At 52.6% G+C, this 16,208-nt stretch overlaps 10 protein-coding genes; 4 read left to right on the top strand and 6 right to left on the bottom strand.

The window, feature by feature from the left end:
- Positions 1 to 550: 550 nt before the first annotated feature.
- RCC_03142 (related to DNA repair protein Rtt107) lies at positions 551 to 3,241 on the bottom strand (the record flags this gene model as incomplete). The annotated part of the gene is made up of 1 exon (XM_023768433.1): positions 551 to 3,241. The coding sequence occupies one exon, from the start codon at positions 3,239 to 3,241 to the stop codon at positions 551 to 553; it is 2,691 nt and encodes an 896-aa protein (XP_023624201.1).
- Positions 3,242 to 3,507: 266 nt separating this feature from the next.
- RCC_03141 (uncharacterized protein) lies at positions 3,508 to 3,927 on the top strand (the record flags this gene model as incomplete). Its single annotated transcript, XM_023768432.1, has 1 exon — positions 3,508 to 3,927. The coding sequence occupies one exon, from the start codon at positions 3,508 to 3,510 to the stop codon at positions 3,925 to 3,927; it is 420 nt and encodes a 139-aa protein (XP_023624200.1).
- A 336-nt stretch (positions 3,928 to 4,263) lies between these two features.
- Positions 4,264 to 4,965, bottom strand: RCC_03140 (related to GIR2 Highly acidic protein with anomalous electrophoretic behavior; the record flags this gene model as incomplete). Its single annotated transcript, XM_023768431.1, has 1 exon — positions 4,264 to 4,965. One exon carries the CDS (start codon positions 4,963 to 4,965, stop codon positions 4,264 to 4,266), a length of 702 nt encoding a protein of 233 aa, XP_023624199.1.
- Positions 4,966 to 5,143: 178 nt separating this feature from the next.
- On the top strand, positions 5,144 to 5,719 carry RCC_03139 (related to VPS25 Vacuolar protein sorting (putative); the record flags this gene model as incomplete). Its single annotated transcript, XM_023768430.1, has 1 exon — positions 5,144 to 5,719. The coding sequence occupies one exon, from the start codon at positions 5,144 to 5,146 to the stop codon at positions 5,717 to 5,719; it is 576 nt and encodes a 191-aa protein (XP_023624198.1).
- Positions 5,720 to 5,835: 116 nt separating this feature from the next.
- Positions 5,836 to 7,617, bottom strand: RCC_03138 (related to flavoprotein involved in K+ transport; the record flags this gene model as incomplete). The annotated part of the gene is made up of 1 exon (XM_023768429.1): positions 5,836 to 7,617. One exon carries the CDS (start codon positions 7,615 to 7,617, stop codon positions 5,836 to 5,838), a length of 1,782 nt encoding a protein of 593 aa, XP_023624197.1.
- Positions 7,618 to 8,097: 480 nt separating this feature from the next.
- Positions 8,098 to 9,560, top strand: RCC_03137 (related to host-specific AK-toxin Akt2; the record flags this gene model as incomplete). XM_023768428.1 has 3 exons in its annotated part: positions 8,098 to 8,292; positions 8,343 to 8,481; positions 8,542 to 9,560. The coding sequence occupies 3 exons, from the start codon at positions 8,098 to 8,100 to the stop codon at positions 9,558 to 9,560; spliced, it is 1,353 nt and encodes a 450-aa protein (XP_023624196.1).
- Positions 9,561 to 9,721: 161 nt separating this feature from the next.
- Positions 9,722 to 10,231, bottom strand: RCC_03136 (uncharacterized protein; the record flags this gene model as incomplete). The annotated part of the gene is made up of 1 exon (XM_023768427.1): positions 9,722 to 10,231. One exon carries the CDS (start codon positions 10,229 to 10,231, stop codon positions 9,722 to 9,724), a length of 510 nt encoding a protein of 169 aa, XP_023624195.1.
- Positions 10,232 to 11,222: 991 nt separating this feature from the next.
- RCC_03135 (uncharacterized protein) lies at positions 11,223 to 12,851 on the bottom strand (the record flags this gene model as incomplete). The annotated part of the gene is made up of 1 exon (XM_023768426.1): positions 11,223 to 12,851. One exon carries the CDS (start codon positions 12,849 to 12,851, stop codon positions 11,223 to 11,225), a length of 1,629 nt encoding a protein of 542 aa, XP_023624194.1.
- Positions 12,852 to 13,149: 298 nt separating this feature from the next.
- On the top strand, positions 13,150 to 13,880 carry RCC_03134 (related to DNA-directed RNA polymerase subunit E^; the record flags this gene model as incomplete). XM_023768425.1 has 2 exons in its annotated part: positions 13,150 to 13,161; positions 13,212 to 13,880. The coding sequence occupies 2 exons, from the start codon at positions 13,150 to 13,152 to the stop codon at positions 13,878 to 13,880; spliced, it is 681 nt and encodes a 226-aa protein (XP_023624193.1).
- A 554-nt stretch (positions 13,881 to 14,434) lies between these two features.
- On the bottom strand, positions 14,435 to 16,005 carry RCC_03133 (uncharacterized protein; the record flags this gene model as incomplete). XM_023768424.1 has 2 exons in its annotated part: positions 14,435 to 15,618; positions 15,900 to 16,005. 2 exons carry the CDS (start codon positions 16,003 to 16,005, stop codon positions 14,435 to 14,437), a joined length of 1,290 nt encoding a protein of 429 aa, XP_023624192.1.
- Between the last annotated feature and the right edge of the window lie 203 nt (positions 16,006 to 16,208).

The raw sequence follows: 16,208 nt of genomic DNA, 5'->3' as shown, positions 1-16,208 counted from the left end.
CATCAGGGTTAGGGTTGTGGTAGTGACACGAGGTTGTCGGCATCGCTACGATCAACCAGATGATCTCTTCTTCGTGAGGTGAGTATCATTTAAATTGAAGGTCCATGGCCTGCAATATTCGTGCTGTGAAAATTGKTTGGCTCGTGTCACAAATCATATTTATACTGACAGTGTTGGAGTATCCAGCGCGTTCTATTAGACTCCCTCGAGATCCTTAGGATGTGAGATCTTCAACATCCCTTTTAACTCGACGACGAAGAGGCACTGAGGATGAAGAAAGCATGCAATCAAATGGCGAATTCGTAAATATTCGTGACAACCTAACCAGCGCCTTGCTAAAAAACGAACCAACCACCTTATGCTCTCACTGACCAAATCTGTGCTGACCGGACATCTGACCATCATCGACCTCGAAACACCTCGCTAACAGCTCCCAAAGTCTCCCCTGCGAAACCACCGTCTCCTCAGCACAGGCCTAAATACCCACGGGTAACCTATACACCCGGCTGTCAACTTTCAGTGCACGTTGATCCATGCTCTGACAGTCTACTCAACCGCTCCTTTGACTGAGTGCCTTATCCTCAGACAACTCCCAGCTCGGCTTCCATTCAATCTGCTGGCTTAGACCCGCATGTACCAGCCAGTCTGTACCTACAATCCTCGCCTCCAATCCCTGCTTGTGGGCCATGTCCCTGAACTTGCTCCATAGCTTGATCTCTGGCTCGCTCYCCCCGCTCACGAGATATACAAAGTCATACTCCGCCTCTCCGCCTTGGTTTTGGCTCTCAGCGCCGAGATTGCCATCGATCTTCCGTTTCGGAAGGACGAGTCCAGTACGGCCGGTGTATAGATGCGCCGCACCGCCGTTGAGGGTGATGATGTCCTTGTAAGTTTCGAAACCACCTTTGACGTCCTTGGTTACGAAAATTGACCATCCGTTGAGCAACTTTCGATCATTGATCTTTGCGCGCTCCAGACTGTCTTCCAGCGTGAAGCCCATACGTTCTTCGCCGTCGGGATCCTTTAGCATGGGTGGGTCCTCGATGAGCTTCTTTCGTTTGAGCGCTGCGTCCAGAAAGGTCGTATCCACAACCAGCGGAGCTCCCGCAAGTGCACAGACAAACTTCCTGGTGCGAAGTAGTCTCGCGGCCACGAGTATGTCGACTTCCTTTGGATCGGTAGTCAACAAAACGCCAATACTGCGAAGAGTGTTCTTATCCGCGGACTCCTTCCGAGTGTCACCTTGCCAGCGATCATCGCCAGTGACCATCATCTTGTACTTGACCGGCGGCAGCGTCGCAGCGAGCTTCGCCTTCTTCGTTTGCTTGCCAGAGGGCTCTGCCTGAGTTTCGCCATCGCTAAGGGCGCTGCCGACTGCAGTGACATCGTACTCATCGCTCGGACGCTTTTTCGACGTGCGACGAGTTGGTGCAGGAGAGGAAAGGGCATCTTCGTCCGCGAGGCTTGCCCGCCGGCCTCCATGAAGAACTCCGCCTTTTCGTTTCATCTCCTTTTGGAAGAGTGAGATGTCCGGTGCTTGTGAGTGGATGTTGTTGAGAGCTTTGTTCTTGGCTGCGCGGCCTGTGCTGGTCACAGATGGCGACTTGTTTTCCTTTTCGTCATCTGCGAATCGCGGTGTTGCCAGTGCCGACTTTGATGGTCTTCCGCGAGGTCTCTTGGCGGTTGTGGGTGCAGCGTCTGTATCCATTTCGTCTGCTTCCGCGATTGGGGAGGGAAAATCACCCTCTGTATCGTCTGCGAGTGCAGACCGTGGCAAACCGTGAGGCATAAGCGTGGTACTCGACGCTGGTACTGTCTTGCGGGGAGAGGCCTTCTGCAGCTTATGCGGAGTCTTCACCTTGGGAAAGTACACCTTTTCAACACACTTCATGTCCAATGCGGTCTGGCCGGCGACTTCTCCAAGATTGGTACGAGTTGGAAAGTGAGTGTATTTTGGGTTGGCAACAGTTTGGTACGCGCATTTGGCGTAGCTCTCTTCCAGCCAGATATGATTGACTATGCTGACGTTCCACTCCTGCGCGGCTTCGCACTTTTCGCCATGCATGTGGGCGGCAACAAGGTGAGTGTTGTCTTGTTTCATCGTCTTGGTGTATTCAGCACCACAGTATCTGATCAGATTTTCCACATACACACGAGCATCTCCAGAATAGTTGGAGATGCTGATCTTCATGTTTTCGAACCCAGAGATGGGCTTGCGAGGGATCGGGTAGTGGAACAGTTTTCGCAAAGGCGAAACGTACTTGTTGTAGTTGATGACATGGAACAACCAAGCCAGATTTGCCACTACCGTCTCCTCGCGTCGTGATGCCTCCTCGTATTCCCGACCGTCTCTGTACTGGCCGATGAAAAGGTCCGATTCTTCGATACTCTTGACAATGACAGCTCCAGCGTACGTGCACAGCTTCTTGAGGGTGGCGCGGAGATGAGTAGATATTTGTAGGTCATCTGACAAGTATATCTTTCGGAGAGCCAGAGCATTGAGATTCTTCCGCGAGTGGGTGGGACTTGACGGGGGACTTGAGCTTGGCTCTCCAATGGGAGTGCCAGTGGTGGCACCTTCGAGCTCTGAGGACTGAGCACCTTTCACACTGGTTCCATTCAGGGTCGGTCGCAGAATTTCTGGGTTCGGGAACATGTATGGTCGCTCGCTGATCATTTTGCCTAGCTTGAAGCAATCGTCAAACCAGTGTGGCAGCACCATCTTGACTTGAGGCATCTTCTCGAGAGCCAGGAGACATTTCTTGGATGTATCGTCTGTCGTGACAATGTGCGTCACCAGCTTGGTCAGGTTCTGGCTGTACTGCCCGCCGAGTGCAATGACACCTGCGACGAGGTTCTCAACGTCGCCTTCGGGCAGTCCGGCAAAGGTGACGACCACGTCGTGGAAGAACTGGGCGGGATCTGGAGTGTGCAGGCGCGTGGCAGACACTCGCTTCTTCATGATACTCTGTGCGACCCATGACGGCTTTACGATGGCAATGCCAAGTTCGAGCGCGCGCTCGTATTGTGGGAAGTCGACGCTGGTGGCGATGATGTGTGTCATAGTTTGGATGGCCTCGTTATCGATCTGCTGATCCGCCTCGCGAAGAGGGATGTGCTGTCCACCGCTGGTGACGAGTGCCGTCTGGATATCATTGATCTGATCATCGCTGAGGTCGTTTGGGATTATGGCGAATACGACGTCTTCGAACAAGCCAACGTCACCACCGTCTTCCTCCATGATCGCCGTATGCAGACTAGTGTTCGTGGTGGTGTCTGAGGTTGCTGGTGGTGGATTCGCTGCTTTGGTTGCTGTGAGTGCTGTGGCTGCTTGGGCCTGCTGTCAGCAATGTTTGGAGGTCGACGCGTCGGGAACACGCGAGGCAGTAGCGTTCCCTCCCGCCGGAGATGAACCTTAAATCGTGATTCTGGATGATGATGATCACGTTCACGTTGGTTCTCTTTGTTCCATCCGGCTCGTCCCACAAAAACCTCCCCACCACCAACATGGACGCCCGTCTCAATCGCGAAGAGCACATCAAAAGTCTCACTTCTTCACATCGCCTGCGCAAACAGACATGGTACGAATGGTGGTATTCCATACAACCGGATCCGACGGGCCCGGTGAGAACGACCGATGCCGCGACAAGCAAGGCTCTCAAGGCACACTTTGTTGAGATTCTCGATCGTGTGGAACCCCCTGAGACTTTCAAACCGCGCGAGGTCGCAGAGGCTTTGACGGACAAGGAGCTCAGCTCAATGGGCTACAAGAAACAGGAAGAGGCAATTCCAGCAGTCTACGAGCTCGCATTTGAGATGCGAGACCTAGGGGACTGTGAGATCTTGAGGAAGGGCGTGGTGATTGGAGACGATGTTGGGATTAGTGATTTGGATGGTCCGATCAGGATTCGGAGAGCAGTGTTTTGATATGTATGACTGTATGAATGAGCCATGTTGACTGAATGTGAAGCACTTTCACTCCATTCTCATCCCATTCTCATTTGATGGCCAGGCTGCATGAAGCAGATGAGCTCGCCAATGAGCGGCTGTCTGCTACGCCCACATCCTCCACCTCTACCGTCCGTCTAGTCCTTGCTGAACTGTCCCGGAACAGACCAGAGGCTGCATATATCGCGGTCGCTATTCAGCGAAGCCGGTGCAAGGATATGATATTCGTAGACCCGGGCGTTCTTGTTCTCGGCAATCCATGTGCTCAGTCTGGCAGCTGAATCTGTGATTGTCCTTTAGACTTCTCGGGTATCTTCAACCCTCGACACTCAAGCCCTTCATCCGCTCTAGATCCACGTCTTCTCCTTCTTCGTCCTCCTCGTCCATCACCTTACCAGCCAAGCCCATCTCCCAAAGCTGCCGCCCTGTCAGCTTCTTCTCCTCCTTCGGCCCACGCTTCTTCTTGTCCTCCGCCTCCTGCAACTCGGCAGCTTTTTGCTTCTCAGCCTCTAGCTCCTTCTTGTATGCCTCACTCCATTTCAAGAAGCTCTCCCTTGTGACTTTCTCGCCCTCAAACTTTCTGTTCTCCTCTTCCTCCGCCTGTGCCTTGGCCGCATCTAACTCTGCCTGCACCGCCAATTGTCGCTCCGCCATGAGCTGTTCCGCCGCATCTTTCAACGTACTTACGAGTGTGAAGATCATTTGGATACCCAAGTTCTCCTCAATCGTCTCCTGCAGCGACTCCAGCAATCGGTCCTTGTCATCTTGAATGTCGAGATGCTCATGCTTTGAGGCATTTGGTGGTTGTGTGATGTCCAWGACTGGAGCTACATCTGGGTATTCTTCTGGGTATTTGACGTTCAAGATCAGAACGGGATCCTCTGTTTCGTCATCCTCATGTCTTCCGGTGTCGAGAGCTATGGAGATGCGGAATTCGGTGGGCGAGATTTCGTGAATCTCGTCCGGGTATATTGAGGCAAGGACTTCGCGCTCTTCGGCCTGTTCTTCGGCACCCATGATAGAGGAATGAGGGCGTGTTTGGTGGAATGTGCGTAATGTGAGATGTTTCGAAGGTGGGGTATTCTCAGAAAGTCCGGTACCTGTGCATGAACGGCACTCTTCACTTTTGTGGAGCTATACCAATCACACAGATCATCGACCATCTTACTTTTCCAACAACAACTCCAGCCAAGAAATGTCAGTTCCCAGCCCAGCGTCACAATCGCTTGCTGCTCTCTCCATCTCATCGCCCTCAGAAGCTCAACCACCTCCAGCTTCGGATCTTCGAAACATCAGATCGTATCCGCCCTTCTACACTCTCCAGCCAAACCTCACGATTCGAGCTCGCCAATTGGAACTATGGTCCAGCCTCATAACCTCTTACTGCGCCACCAACCACATATTCCGTCTTTCCCTCTCATCTCCACCTCCAGACCTCTTCTCCAACACTACCATCAAGCGGAGCCTCAAAGCAGCCGATATCAAAACGGTGCTGGAGTCTATGGGAAAGACTATTGAGTGGTTGTCGGCGGATAAGAGCGCATGTCTGGTATGGTGGCGGAGTGCAGAAGAATGGGCGGATGCTCTGGTGCAGTGGGTCGAGGGAACTGGACAGAAGGGCGCAGTGTTGACTGTCTACGAGTTGAGAGAGACGGGCGATTGGCGAGGCATGGAGGAAGTCATGCTCAGGAAGGTCTTGACTCTGCTAGCTAAAAAGGGCAAGGCAGCTATCTTTGCAGTGGGCGATGGTGAGGGTGTCAAGTTCTTCTGAACGAACAGACTTACATCAGGAGGTTGACTTCCCCTATCAACGGCACCGTCCAAGGCACTGGAAACTGGATGTTGACACGACACCGCCAACAAGAAAAGGAGCGCACTATTGCCGGTCTACGGAATGTAATAGCTGAGGTCGTTGCCGTCCTGCAATTCGTACCCGGTGAAGCCATTGCCTAAAAATTTCCMCCGGTTTGCGCTACGATACTTGATCTCGAAGTCCTCTGGCCGCAACCTGCCGTTCACGAGCTTCTCATAGAGGATCGCACTTCCCGCAAAAGTCGCCGTCACTCTTCCATTCACCCGGTTGGCCTTGTACCAAGACCGGCACCCGCCAGTCCAAGTGAGCGTCTTATGGATCTGGTCTCCATATCTCACGAATTCATCGACCACCTCCTGCTTGGGAGCCACGCATGCAATGTCTTCGTATGCCATTTTCTGTATCCACCGAATCATCCATTCGGCCGACCAGTCAAGGGAGAAGATGAGTGAGCCGTGGCCAACTGTGGCGTTGGGCCCAGTGAAGAAGAAGAGATTGGGCATGTCAGGGCATGCCAGTGATAGATAGCTCTCGGGCTCATCTTTCCACTTCTCTGCTAAGCTGACACCATCCCTGCCGATGAGAGGGAAAGATGGGACCTGGGAGATGTCGAAACCCGTCGCGCAGATTATTACATCGAATTCACGGGAGTTCCCATCCTTGGTGTGGATCTCTGAGGCTGTAATGTGTGAAATCTCGCTGTTTTCGAGATGCACATTTGGTTGCGTGAAGGCCTCGAGGTATCCCGTTCCTGGCGTGATTCTCCTGCAGCCAAGCTCATACTTCGGTATCAGCTTCTCGCACAGCACAGGATCATGATTCAGCTTTTCCTTCATCTGTTCAATCGCAAACTGCGTCATCTCGGTATTGTAATCCGAGCCTTTGACAAAGAGCTTGAAATTCTTGTTCACGCTCCCCTGTACGGTCTTACGATACTTTCGCAACTCTGCTGGATCTCGGAAGCGTTGCTTATCCTCCTCGGTGTACGCAGGATTTGGATCTGGATCCTCGCCGCCGAGAATCTTAGCGGGTGCACTGCGAGAGAAGATCCAAGTGGGTGTTCGTTGGAAACTGGTCACTTCATTTCGCAACTCGGGTTTTACCATTWCGGGTAAGATCTGGATTCCACTCGATCCGTTGCCAATCACTGCGATCTTCTTTTTGGTGTAATCGTAAGAATGGTCCCAAGCAGCACTGTGGACTTTCTTCCCCTGGAATGTCTCGATGCCAGGAATAGATGGCCAGTTCCAGCTCGAGAGGAATCCGCGGGCTGAGATGAGGATATCCACATGGTCTGTAAATGTCTCTGCACCGCCATTCTTTGAGATCTCCAGCTTCCACTCGCTCTGCTCTTCGATCCATCTGGCATCGCGGACATAATGGTCGAACAGGACGTTTTGATCCAGTTTCCATTTCTTTACGGCCATCTGGAAGTACTCCTGAATCTGCTCCCCCCGGCTGAAGAAGTGGGACCATTCCGGGTAGGGCTCAAAAGGGAAACAGTAGATCGCCGAAGGGACGTCGCAGCGAACACCGGGATATGTGTTGGCGTCCCATGTCCCTCCAACTGTGGATCGAGACTCATAGATCTTCCAGTCTAGTAGATCTTTGAACTCTTCGGCATATTTATACTGAAGTTTGTGGGCCATCGACATGCCAGAGAAACCAGCTCCAATTATTGCGAGGCGAAGTCTTTTGGTGGGTGTAAAGGCTGGGACGTCATTCAAGGGTATGCTTATGTTGGACATACGAGAAGAGTGAGCATGGGCTGTTGGAGGGGGAGGGATGTCTGTGCCGTTAGCATGGTTGGTTTCTTGCTCGAGGGAGCCATTCTGCGTGACATCGATTTCGGCCATTTCGAATCAGTGAGTTGTCGTTTGTGTTAACAACTGAACGAAATGAAGAGGGCAGTCGTTGTCTGTTGTAAACACTTATCTTGCCGTTGTTTCCGAGCAGGAAATGCGATGTCGCTCGGCTACACGGTGGCGTTGGAAGTGTGGGGTTTGTACACTTTGCGGAGATGAACTTGGAGACGAGAAGTGTAGGGTCATCCATACACATGTATGGACGGCAGAACATTTAGCAAATCTCTACATCTCCAAGTTCTGTTGGAATATATGACCGCTTTTCACCTAAACCTCAATGTATGGAAATGCCTTGAGGGTGTTGCCGAAAGCATAACCTCGGCCGGCAGTCGCGAGGGAATGATCTGGCGAATACGCTAGGAGGAAGTCTAAAGAACATCACGTCGTCCATCATCTCGTACTTACATTACCATCGACTGTTCATACATATAGAGCTCGTCCGACTATACTACAAACATATCGACCGACAGCATGTCGACCGCTCATTTCAGGATAAAGGAACACACTTTACCAACCTCACACATTCGGGAATATCCTAGAGGTACTGCAGGCGATCAAGAGGTTGTCCTAAGCCTTGCCATCAAGCAATACACTCCTTTGGACTCAAAATTCGAGGACGAAGGCGATGTCACCATTATCGGAGCGCATGCAAACGGATTCCCCAAGGTATGGATCTCAGCAACTATAGCTGTTCGAATCGTACTTACAACGAGCAGGAATTATATGAGCCCTTGTGGGACGACTTGTATGAACGGCTGAAAGCTAAGAATGTACGGATACGCAGTGTCTGGATTGCAGATGTTTCATACCAAGGCCAATCAGGGGTGTTGAATGAAAATGAACTGGGCAATGATCGTATGCAGCACCCCGACATCTTCAAGTGTCGATAAGACTCATGCACTGATTCGTGTCTAGCTTCATGGATGGACCACCCTCGAGATCTATTCCTGATGGTGAATCACTTTCGTAAGCATATGAAGCGCCCTATCGTGGGCATGGGACATAGCATGGGTGGCAACAACTTGATCAACTTGTCCCTCATGCACCCAAGGTTATTCACTTCCTTCGTTTTCATGGATCCCGTTATTCAGAAGGAAGCCACGCTTTCAGGAACCTTCAACGTCGCGAAAGCTTCTGCAGGTCGAAGAGACCGCTGGCCAAGTAGGGAAGCTGCAAAGGCATCATTCAAACGATCAAAGTTCTACCAGACCTGGGATCCACGAGTTCTCGACAGATGGGTCGAGCATGGTCTGCGCGAGCTGCCCACAGCCATCTATCCAGCCATTCAGGCGTCTTCCAATACGCTATCGACCATCTCTGCGGATCCAACAACGGCATCTGGTGTACCGGACAAGAATTCCGAGACAGAAGTGACACTTAAGACGACGAAGCACCAAGAAGTTCTCAGCTTTGCTCGCGCAAATTTCCCAACGGCAGAGTTTCCTTATCCCATCTCCGAGTCGAATCCTTCAACGCATCCGGACATGCCGCTTTCAAAGAGCGCGAAGGCTCCTTTCTACAGGCCAGAACCAATTACGACGTTCACAAAGTTGCCGTTCGTCAGACCAAACGTGTTATATCTATTTGCCGACCAGTCAGACATGTCCATCCCAAGTATGAAGGCGGACAAGATGGCAGCGACTGGCGTTGGGGTTGGTGGWTCTGGAGGCGTAAAGCAGGGAAGGGTGGCTGAAGTAACGTTCAAAGGCGTTGGTCACTTGTTCCCCATGGAGATAACCTCTCAAGCCGCTGAAGCCGCTGCTRAGTGGATTGCGCCGGAGATAGAGCGATTCCGCAAGATCGAAGAAGCTCACCGACAAGAGTGGAGTCAGGTGCCTAAAGAGCAGAAGAGCTTGATGAGTGAGAAGTTCAAAGAGGTGATGATGGGAGACTGGAAACAGTATCAAGTGGAAGCACCAAAGACAAAACTTTAATAGTCTCTGTGGTGGAAAAACTGATTGATCGATCCCCCGGCCCAAGTCTTCCTTATCAAGCTCCACCCTGATTCTCAGCACTCTTCCCGGCGAACCGCTTTCAAATGAGTATACGTTGGCCGTCGGCGATAACAAGTCGCACCAACTTCAGGAGACTCAGTTCAAGTGAGGTAGTCGCCCTCCTCGCTCTTGGCCTCCTGCTTGACCTTCGGCTTCTTGGTCGGCGTCTTGAATGGCGTCTTGGTCTCCTCGTCGTCCTCGTCGCGGGCGCAGCTTGCATTTTCAGACTCAGCAGCGCTTGGCTCCTCGGCTCTCTCTGTTTTATCAATCAGCATGTGAGTCAAGTTTATCTCGACAGAAAAAGAAATCTCACTGCGCTTCGAGGATGCTGGCGTCGCGGATTTGCCTCCACCATTCTTGGGCTTGGACTTGACCGGGGTCACGTCGACGTTGATTTCGCCCTTGGCGATCTGTTCGTTGATCTCTTTGGCGCGAGCTTTGACGGCGCGGAAGCGGTGCTCGTAGCCACTCTTGGTGGTGGAGCCATCCATCTTCGCCATCAGGGCGAAGTGTTGTGCGCCCACGGTGACGCCGGAGCTGAGGAGAGATGCCAGGAGACAGCTCACGATCTCGAAGGAGAAGGTCTGGTCGGTGGTTGCGGTTGGAGCCATGATGGTCTCGGGTGGATGATTGAGTGGGTGATGGAATGAATGGTTGAGTGTTGATGGGATTGGAAACCAAAAGTTGATGATGTTGAAGAAAATAAGAGGAACTTCGAGCGGAAGAGAAGGGCGGTGGTGCTGCGAGAGACTTATAGGCATCCGCTGCGGGGGTCTTCGAGGAGCCAATCATAAGAGAGCAGCGAGGTGAGGCACTGAGTGAGCAAGCAAACGCATTCTCATCGGGGATCGAGACTTAATCTTGGTGACAGCCTCACCAATTTCATCCTTGTGTCTCCGTTTGCCATCTTTAGATGTGCCTCTTCGGGTTTTCACCTGCAGCTTTCGGCCTGGAGTTGCCTTGAGACAGCTGCTGCTTGATGTTGAAGCATCTGAGAAGGTCATGGAAGATCTTACTGGAGACTGCAGACTTTCTTTCACCTACTCGAAGCTAATAGTCTCATCGTTGGCTATATGCTCTGATCACCGTGGTCGATTTCGGCCCCTTTTCGACTCGATAGCATCTTTCCACACCGAATGACCTCTAAGGTGAGCTTCTCGCAACTACAATTCGCAACCGTCTTCGTCCCGCTGCTCTCCAAGGAGGTCCTTCATGCCCCTCCAAGTCGTCGCTGAGCGCGATGTCCACAACCGTCAATATCGAAGGGGCGACACTCAGGCGTGGTGCTTCACCGTATCGTCTTTTACCAGTCGTGACAGTCCTCTCCATGGTGAGAATCCCCGTAGAGACCCGCATCTGGTGCTGTGATTGGAAGAAGTGCCCGCGTATCTGATAAATACATGTGATCTGCCGTCCTCCCACGACTTCCCACACTCCAAACGCTCTCGAAGGGAAACCTGAGCAGTGCTTCAACTAGGGCGGAGGCTATGTAGCGAGTACATGCTCAATAAGGCAGAAGTAGGTAGTGAGCAGTCCGTGTATCTCCCGGCGGCAGGAGAAGTCGACTTGCGTGTAACAGCTTGGCTTGAATTATCTTCTGTTTTACGATGTGCTCGCCTTCTTTGTATCTGGCTCGTCAACTGCAGCCTGAGCAAAGAACTTCGCCTTCCCCAGCGCTTTGATAACCCGCAGCGCTAGTAGATCCTCCCCAACATGCTCCTGCTCCACCAGACGCTGGAATATGCTCTTCCGTTCGGTCGTTCTGCTCTCCATAAGCTTCGCGTCGTGTGCATCACTTTCGGCTTTGCGTCGCTGTTCCCTCTCCTGCTGCTCTTTCTGGGCAGTCTCCCTGTAAGCACTTCCAGTGCCTCGCTCGGGCAACTCATGCTTGAATCGGCAGGATTCGCCATCTCGGCATCGACCGGTGGCAACATAGTCCCGACAGAGGATTTTCTTGGTGGCTGGAATGTCGTTTGATTGCTTTGAGCTGACTTCCTCTGGGGGTCCATCGWCATCTGAGTCCGAAGAATCCGAACTGATAATAGAGGAATCTTCTGAGCTTGAAGACTGAGCAGAATCGGCTTTTAGGGCGTCTTCTTCGTCGTTTTCCTGCTGCTCAGGATTTTCTTGAACGTCTGAAGAGTTTTGACAAGCAGGCGCCGACTCTGGAACAGGAACAGCGGTAGGCAATCCCAATGCTTCCGCCTGGGCTTGAGCCTCCGCAGCTTGCAGGTCGCCAGCATTGGCTTTTGCGAGTGCCAGTTTCGCCTCGCTCTTGGCGACTTTCTTTCTCAAAGCAGCGAGAGATTCCGTTTGAGTAGCCAATTCCTTCTTCGCCTTCTCGAGCTTGTTTTCCGGCAGAACAATGGGAGCTGGTCTCCTGGCTATACGAAGAGCTCTACTCGCCTCGAACAATAATCTCTTCCTCTCAACTCCCAATTGACGCTTTTCCTCCAGCTTAGCGGCCATGCGAGTTCGCGTGGGATAATTTCTCGCTCTCTCCTCCTTCCACRCAGCAAGGTCTGCAGCTGACTTTAGTGACAAAACTGTGCCATTGTGCTCGAAAGTGAGGCTGGCACCGGCCTCTGCGAACATGGCTTCCTCGTCGACATCCTCTTCGTCATTATCACTCTCCGAGGACGAGTACTGCATTTCGCCATGAGGGGTAAGTCCTAGAGCGTTTGTAGCCCGCTTGGGCGGTTGAGCCCGCTGCAAGCTCTGAGCTGAGCGGAGTGGTGGAGGCAGGGCCTGGCGTAGACCGATAGGAGCACCAAAGCTGGGCACAGAAGGAGCCGTTGGAGTGTCTGCTGTCTTCGTCTCAGTCTGCAGGGGAGGCGAGCCTCGGAGTGCATCGAGTTTGCGTTTGTGGCCGGCCAACGTTCTCGATGGAGTCGGAGTAGTATTTCTGAGCTGGTTTTGTCCAAGGCTCGGAAGGTTCACATTTCCTTGAAATGCAGGGTTGATGTAGGCTCCTGGTGGAAGTCCATGGAAAGAAGGTACCGGCTGTTGACGGATTGGAGGATTGGACTGTACATTTTGTGATTGAAATACATTATTTCCGCCTCGTCCACCGCGACCTCTGTTTCCGTTGTCGGATCCTCTGGCTTGCCCTCGTCCTCTTCCTCTGCCACGGCCTCGGCCTGAAGTTTCGGATTGTTGATATTGATTCTCCGGCGTCCACGRAGCCTTCGGAGGTGGCGGCGGCGGTGGTGGAAATTGGAAGCCACTCATGTTGATTCCACGTAGATCATCTTAGGATGTTCCAAATGGACAATCTAGCTGATGTAAGGAGGAGGTTGAAGTGAATAGAAGTGGATTTTGGTAGACTTTCGGCTCGCGGCGTGACACCCGATTGGTGTGCCCATCAGCACTAACCTTTTCTTCCACCATCAGGGCAGTCTCCCATCTCTCGTGTCACAACACACTTCACATCRTGCGACGATTTCAATTATGATAACAAGACATTTCGCTTCTTTCATCTGTCACCTCTGACCAATCACTCTCAAGCATCCTCTGCACGGTCATCACAATGTTCACCCTGGTTTGATGCCCCAACTCCGATTTTACGATATTTACTCACAAAAATCACAGGTCACCCTGGCAGACGTCGTGCAAATTGCGCCCAAAGACTTTGCAAAACCCAGTATTCGAGCCATTGAGGACTTCATCAACAGCAAATATGCCGACAAAGTGATCCATAAGGTGGGTCTCTGCWTCGGCTTCCACTCCCTCATCTCCTCCTCGGAAGGTCTCATAGGTCACGGAACCGGAATTGTAAATGTCAACGTGGACTTCAAACTCATCGTCTTCCGGCCCTTCAAAGGGGAGATTATTCGCGCAACCATCACGCAATCCTCACCAGCCGGAATTTACCTCTCCGTGGATTTCTACGAAGATCTAGTGGTACCACCGGAGACACTGTTCGAGAACACCACCTGGGAGAAGGACGAGAGCGATACTTGGGCTTTTGTGTGGAAGTCTGATGATGGGAATGGAGGGGAGAATGCATTTTACTTTGATAATGCCGAGAGCTGCATGATGCGGATCGAAGACGAGCAGTGGAATGACGTCTCGCCCGATGCGTTGAGATCGCAAAACTATGAGACGCAGGAGGAAGAGGACCAGGCGAGACGAGCCCCGCCGTATCTTATTCGGGGGAGTATGGCGCTTGCTGGACTGGGACCTACGCTTTGGTGGACGGGTGAGGGCGCAGAGCCCGCTGTGGATGGTGGCGAGGATGAGGTTATGAATGGGACTTGAGGGAACTTCAAGTCATACCACGAAGGCAGTCTTCCGCCAATCTGACTCCGGGCCGTCAGCTCACAACACATTGTGTTGCGAAGAGTTCATGGCTGAGCTGTGATCACGAGATGGTGTTCCTGAGCCGAAGATATCGGGAGGGCGTAGCGCCTCGCGGCCTGGCGGTTAACTTGGGAGCTTTCAGGACCCACTGAGTGGAGCACAAGATGCTCTCCTCGCCAGACATGCGTGCAGAGCCGTGTCAAGGGCTGAGAAGACATTGGTCCTGCAGAGATGTGCGATGCCATGGCATTCAGTGTTGATCACATGCAATTCATTGGGATGGAAAGACATGAATATGAAGATAAAGGTGCATGTTGCGAGTGGCATACTATGCACATCCGAGTCTGCTATCTACCTGTTCCGAGGAACAGCGGCCCAGTCCTTCTCATGCTAACGCCTTCGAAACTCATACTCCGTCCAGGTCATGCCTTCATCATAGTGGTAGTGGTACAAAAAGCCCAATTGCGCCTTCGCTAACCCAGTAAAGCGCTCATCCCGTGCCATTCCTTCCATCATATTTGCGCGGTGGAGGGGTTCTGGCTCTCAGCGGTCCCAGCACCAGCTCCTGGACCTAGACTGCCCGGTTCCTCGTGATCGCCATTCAATCCTCTTGCCCGGCCGAGTCCCATCGCCCACTTCATCTGCTTTACAACCGTGTCCATCTCCGTGCTCAATTTCCTCGTCCTCTCTGCTTCCTCCTTGGACTCCATCTCCGCGCTCTGCATTCTCGCCGTAAGCGCGTCTTTCAATTCGCCCCACTTGCCGAGCATCTCCGCTTGCACTTTCTTCGCTCGTTCAAGTTCCTGTCTCATCTGCTCGCTTACAACGTCCAGCCTCTCCAACCTGGCCTCCTGCTCCTCCCTGTGTTGCTTCAGGGCGGCAACCTCTTTTCTGGTAGACTCCAGTCTTGTCTTGTACGTCGTGCTCAACTGCTTGTGACTCGTCTCCAATATTGCTGCATGAGTGGTGGCATGCTTCTCGCTCTCCATGAGATTCTGCAGCTCCCGCCTCTTCTCCTCGACAGCCTCGTCTCTCTCCGTCTCCAGAGCCTGCGACCGTGACTCGAAGCCTTCTCTTCTCTTTCTCTCGGTCTGTAGGTCGGCTTTCAGCTCAGCAATCATGCGGTCGCGTCTCGCAAGCAACGCATTGTCGACACCCCGTGCGTGAGTAAGGTTATCATTCTCAGCCTGGAGCGCATCGATTCTAGGTTTCGTGACTTGTAGTGACCGTTGCAGTTCCTCGCCTTTGATGATTTGTTCTTTGAGCTCGCGTTTCAGCCGGTCGTTGTCCGTCATGAGCTTTTCTATTACTCGGCCTGACTTTCCGCCTGTAGTCGCGTGGCCCACAGCAGAGCTCCAGGGAAGGCTGCCACCACTGTCGGAGACTGGCGAAGGCGGTGCATTCTCAGAATTGGGCGGCCGGGAGAGGGAAGAGACGTCGCCCGAGGTGCGGCGGGTGCCATTGGGAACGGGTGTGAGGAGAATATTGCTGGGTGTGGTCGCACTATTCTCAGCCTTGCCATTTGGCGACGAATTGTTGCTGAAGTGGTAGCCGCTCATTGCGACCTCGGGGAGAAGCTGGCCTGCAGAGTAGAGCGGTGGTGGTGAGTCCTCATCGGTCTTGGTCGGCGGGGTCGCTGGTGGCTGAGGCTGAGGCAGTGGTGGCAGGTGTTGCAAGGACGCGCGAGCGGCGAACTCTGTAAATGAGCGTCAATGGTTAGTTTCTGTTGGTTTTGGTGGTGCAGCGCGTCGTGAAACACAGGTGTGAGTGAGCAATGCCCGGTGCGCACGCCAGGGCAACGACAATTCTGGCGATAGTGTCGAACGGCAAGCGAGATCGACAGGCGGCAGATCAACCCATGCGCGTCCTGGCGTGACCGATCGGCGACGGCCAACAAAGGCCATCTTTGGCGTTGCCGCTTCTATTGAGAGTGTCTTTGGGCGCAAGAATTAGAAGTAAAAAAAAGGTGTCACATACCACCTGCGAGCGAGAAGAAGGTGTCACTGTCAGTAAAAGTATCGAGCCGGATCGTGTGGGAAATCGAATTGGGCCTTTTCATACGCAGTTTGGAGGCCATCGTCATCTTCGGCGGGGTTGTTAGAAATGCCGTCGAGTTTGAGAGAGCTGTTGCGCTGTTAGTGGTTGTTATTGCCAGTCACGCAAGAACTGTGCAATGTTGTGGTGAGAAGGTGAAAGCAAGCTGCGAGAAAGAAATAATAGCACCACGTCGACGTTACTCAGACTGTTTGCGTTTCATTTCACGAGCTGTCTCAAACAGGGTCGCTA

This window comes from Ramularia collo-cygni, assembly GCF_900074925.1.
Source record: "Ramularia collo-cygni strain URUG2 genome assembly, contig: RCC_scaffold03, whole genome shotgun sequence".
Lineage (NCBI taxonomy): Eukaryota > Fungi > Ascomycota > Dothideomycetes > Mycosphaerellales > Mycosphaerellaceae > Ramularia > Ramularia collo-cygni.
This window is presented reverse-complemented; position numbering and strand designations above follow the sequence as displayed.